The following is a 3524-nucleotide window of genomic DNA, read 5'->3' on the forward strand; positions in this document are numbered from 1 at the left end:
CTTCGGCGAATACGACGAGGAGGCTGCCATTTCTCATTTTATGCAGAATCGCCAAGACTTGGGCATGAGAAGTTTCGAGTCGGAGGACACGGCAGCCATCATGAAAGATGTCTCACTCCGGAGTCTGCGTATCTGTCATCAAGAGTCCTACCAACGCCCAGTGGCTCTTGTTTTGGACGGATCTGGTGATGGAGGATCCCTCAATGCCAGGACTAACAGCAGTCCTCTCACAGCCCACCAGCTGTTTCACGAGATTGTCAAGATGGTGAGTGAGATGCCCAATACTTTAGGTGATTAAAATGCCCTTCGACTCACGGTACTTTCAGCGGTCGCGCCTGGACTCGACCGGAGAGCTACTCCCTCAAGAAAGGTCGAATATCCGGAGGCGATTGATGTAAGCGTCCCTCTTGTATTCGGCCAAAGGTCCGGCCAGTCAGTTAATCGTTCGGTAGATATGTGACGGACCTAGACTCCTGGAGTGTCGCGGCTCTCATTGCAACGGCTCGCAACGGTAACGCTCAAGAATTGGAATTGGCGTGTCACATCGAGAAGCATTTGGGATGGAGGTCGTCCCTACACGCATCAGTTTCCGTAAGTGGTCCAGGATGAAACATTATACGCCTCGTGCCACTCGAGTTGCTAAACATCCTGAAAGAATCTCGGATTTCAATTGGAGTTTCACCTGCCATTCTTCGCCTGGCGGACCAGCAGGGCTCAGATCGGTGACCCTCGACGAGGTGCGGGAGACAGGCCCTTGAGGAAAGTCAGGGATCTCTCTTTTCTCCGCGCAGAGTCTACGGATGGACCATCAATCCACGATACGGATTATCTATGCGAAGCTCAAATTTCTTGCGTCTTGATAGGGCATCACGACCGGGTGTGGACTGCGTACTGCTTTGTCGACACCTACTTCGACCTCGAAGACTCTAAGGATTCAGTGAATGATTACGAAGATGAGGAAGATTTTGGTGAATTATACCCAGATCCACTCTCTCGAGGCACTCTCGATGCAAACACGCCAATTTTAGACCCAAGGATTTATTTCCTTCGTGTCTTGGAGACACGAATGCTTCAGGTCGAACAGGAGTGGCGAGATCTTACATACTTGGTAAAGAGCAAAGTCAATCTCAGCGTACGCTTCTCACCTTATCCATTGAGTTATTGGCCGCTAATATCAGATAGATCGCCGAGGGCAAAGGGCCCTTTGTACTCGAAGCGGCAGATGGCTCAGAGGCACTTGCTGCTCATCGATCGCTGGAACGGATTTGTCAAACCATTGTGCTCCTCAGAACGTTGGAACAATCTCTTTCCGACATAGTATTCCAGTGGCAGAAATTCAAGGACAATGATGTCACTTTGTTTCTGGATGTAGGGGGAGAGGGGGAGAGAGCCCTCGCGTCGTTGGAGTACAGTTTTGGTGAGCTTAGGGTCCTCGAGAGAATCCTCCACCAACTCATACAACGCTGTGAGGATTTCATGACAGTTGTAAGTCCTGGTTATAAGTGGCTTGATGTAGGAGCCTCGCACTGACTTGCTCCAGCTCAACTTACGTCTAACGTTTGACCGAACCGAACTTAGGGATCATGGAAAGGTTGTGAATGCGGCTCAAAATACCAGCACCATTGTTACTGTAAGCCCCCAATATCACGTACATTTATGACTTGACCTAACTCGCTTAAAGGTTTTCTTCCCTCCACTTCTTGCGGCCGTCGTGCTCAGTATGCCGACTTCATACTTTTCTTCTACAATCCCGACCTTCGCCCCATTTCTGGTCTTGACTACCCTCATTTTCACCGCAATGCTCATCGTTACAATCTTCCGCTCAAGCAAGTGTTATCGGCAGATTCTAGTTTCTTTTTCCGACTTTGTCAAACCTCACCTCGAAAGCGTGCCGAGAGAGACTGGTTTTCAATCGTATACGCGAGGTGAACCGGAGCCTCCCGAGGCCAGAGGCGGGATCGCTTTGAACAGGTGGCTGGGTCGGCAGGGAAACGCGGACGTCCATGGTGGGCACATTGAATTGGGGCGGTTGTAACGGGCTAGGCCCTGCTGGACAAGGCAGTGCCTTGTCCCCTTGCTGGTCAGAGCACTGTTGCTCTGGTGACGACTTCGTCTAATTTGTCGAAGGATTTTCTGTCCTTTTCTCTCTCTTTCTTTCTTCTTTCCTCAACTCGAATGTAAAACACATGAGGACTATATAGCTGTAATTTACACTATTAGAACCCTTCACAGCTGCTAGGTCTGCGTCTTCGTTGCCTAGGATTCCCATATGCGCCGGGACCCACCTGATTTCAGTGACAAGACCCTGTGACTAAAGCTGCTCGATCTGTTGTGTGATGTTTTTGAACAGGTACGCCCCAGACTTGCCCTTCGGCTTGGCAGTGGATCGAATGGCGGCTTGGTTGTCTGTGTAGATCAACAATTTGCTTCTGTCGTTTCCGTTGTCTCTGTCTTCCTGCGCAATCTGGAGGGTTAAGCTGATGCCTTGAAGTTCACCAGCGTAGACGGTGGATGTCCTCTCATCTCCCTTGTATGTGCTCCGAGTTTCCTGTGCGGTGGTACAGACTGCTGCAGCTCCGATGTGACATTGATGCCGTTCCCATCCGTATAGATACTATGCTGCAGCGGTACACCTCATAAATCTCCTCACATTTCGAAAGGTAAAGCCAGTACATCAAATTGAATTCAGAATCGTGACCCCATGTTATCAGGAGGTAGCCAGCACTTCTGGATTCTCCGATGCCAAGATCATTCGTTTCCCTTACATTCCAAGCGGGTACTTCTATGCGCTCCCAGAAAATTTGCCATCTTCCTGTTTGATATTTAATATTATAGAACAATGAAGGAGACTGATTACTCACCCATTTGGGGAACGGAGTGAAGGCGTATTCCTCTCCACTTACAATCAACCGACCTTCAAAACGGAGAATTTTCACACCATTCGTTGTATGCGTGAGTATAACTCCTGCGCCAGGAAACCACGTGAGTTTGTCTAGCAGATCTCTGACATCTTGAATATCGACGAGCAATTGTCTCAGAAGTACAAGTACTTCAAGCCATGAGGTGAGATACTCTTTATCACGGTCATACGAGCATCTATAGCCGTTTCTAATGAGCGTTGGACGAACTCCAACCTGCACCATCTCGTTGATATGGTCCGCGAATTTCTTGATGTCTGGGCTATGACAGAGTGCGTCGGTATATGAGAGAGTGAATTCTGCGACTTCGTATAGAATCCACAGCCGTGCTTCGAAGGGTGGGTAACACCATGCAAAACCGCAATTGCGAATGAGTCCTGACAATGTCTGCAGCGTGCGTTGGAAGAAGATCTCCTCGTTCTGAGTACGGGGATGCTGAGGAACGTATGTCCAGTCAATCCAAATGTATGACCAATGTTGCGACCGGAGCTCTTGTTGATGGAGGCGTAGATATTTGCCACTGGGATCCGGGTTGTTTTTCGACTGCCAGAAGTGACTGACAAAGAAGCACTCGGCCCGTGTGACATAGCCGTTAGTCGCAGGAAG

General features: G+C 49.3%; 2 protein-coding genes across 2 annotated transcripts; one reads left to right on the plus strand and one right to left on the minus strand.

The window, feature by feature from the left end:
• The first annotated feature begins 281 nt into the window (after positions 1–281).
• BGZ61DRAFT_548526 (uncharacterized protein) lies at positions 282–2527 on the plus strand. Its single transcript, XM_046255398.1, has 6 exons — positions 282–394; positions 453–591; positions 656–1132; positions 1183–1485; positions 1541–1630; positions 1682–2527. Exons 1-6 carry the CDS (start codon positions 300–302, stop codon positions 2033–2035), a joined length of 1458 nt encoding a protein of 485 aa, XP_046093078.1. The 5' UTR covers positions 282–299; the 3' UTR covers positions 2036–2527.
• Positions 2528–2864: 337 nt separating this feature from the next.
• On the minus strand, positions 2865–3524 carry BGZ61DRAFT_285159 (uncharacterized protein; the record flags this gene model as incomplete). Its single annotated transcript, XM_046238501.1, has 1 exon — positions 2865–3524. A coding segment is annotated over one exon (660 nt), but the record flags the coding sequence as incomplete, so codon positions are not given.

The sequence above is a fragment of the Ilyonectria robusta genome (assembly GCF_021365365.1).
Source record: "Ilyonectria robusta strain PMI_751 chromosome Unknown BGZ61scaffold_130, whole genome shotgun sequence".
Taxonomy (NCBI): domain Eukaryota; kingdom Fungi; phylum Ascomycota; class Sordariomycetes; order Hypocreales; family Nectriaceae; genus Ilyonectria; species Ilyonectria robusta.

What these genes read in the sequence shown, in the direction of transcription:
- BGZ61DRAFT_548526 (XM_046255398.1), top strand. Translation starts at nt 300, where the DNA reads ATGCCCTTCGACTCACGGTACTTTCAGCGGTCGCGCCTGGACTCGACC. An exon ending in AGAGCAAAGTCAATCTCAGC is followed by an intron (nt 1,133 to 1,182) that starts GTACGCTTCTCA and finishes AATATCAGATAG; the next exon opens with ATCGCCGAGGGCAAAGGGCC. An exon ending in GTGAGGATTTCATGACAGTT is followed by an intron (nt 1,486 to 1,540) that starts GTAAGTCCTGGT and finishes GACTTGCTCCAG; the next exon opens with CTCAACTTACGTCTAACGTT.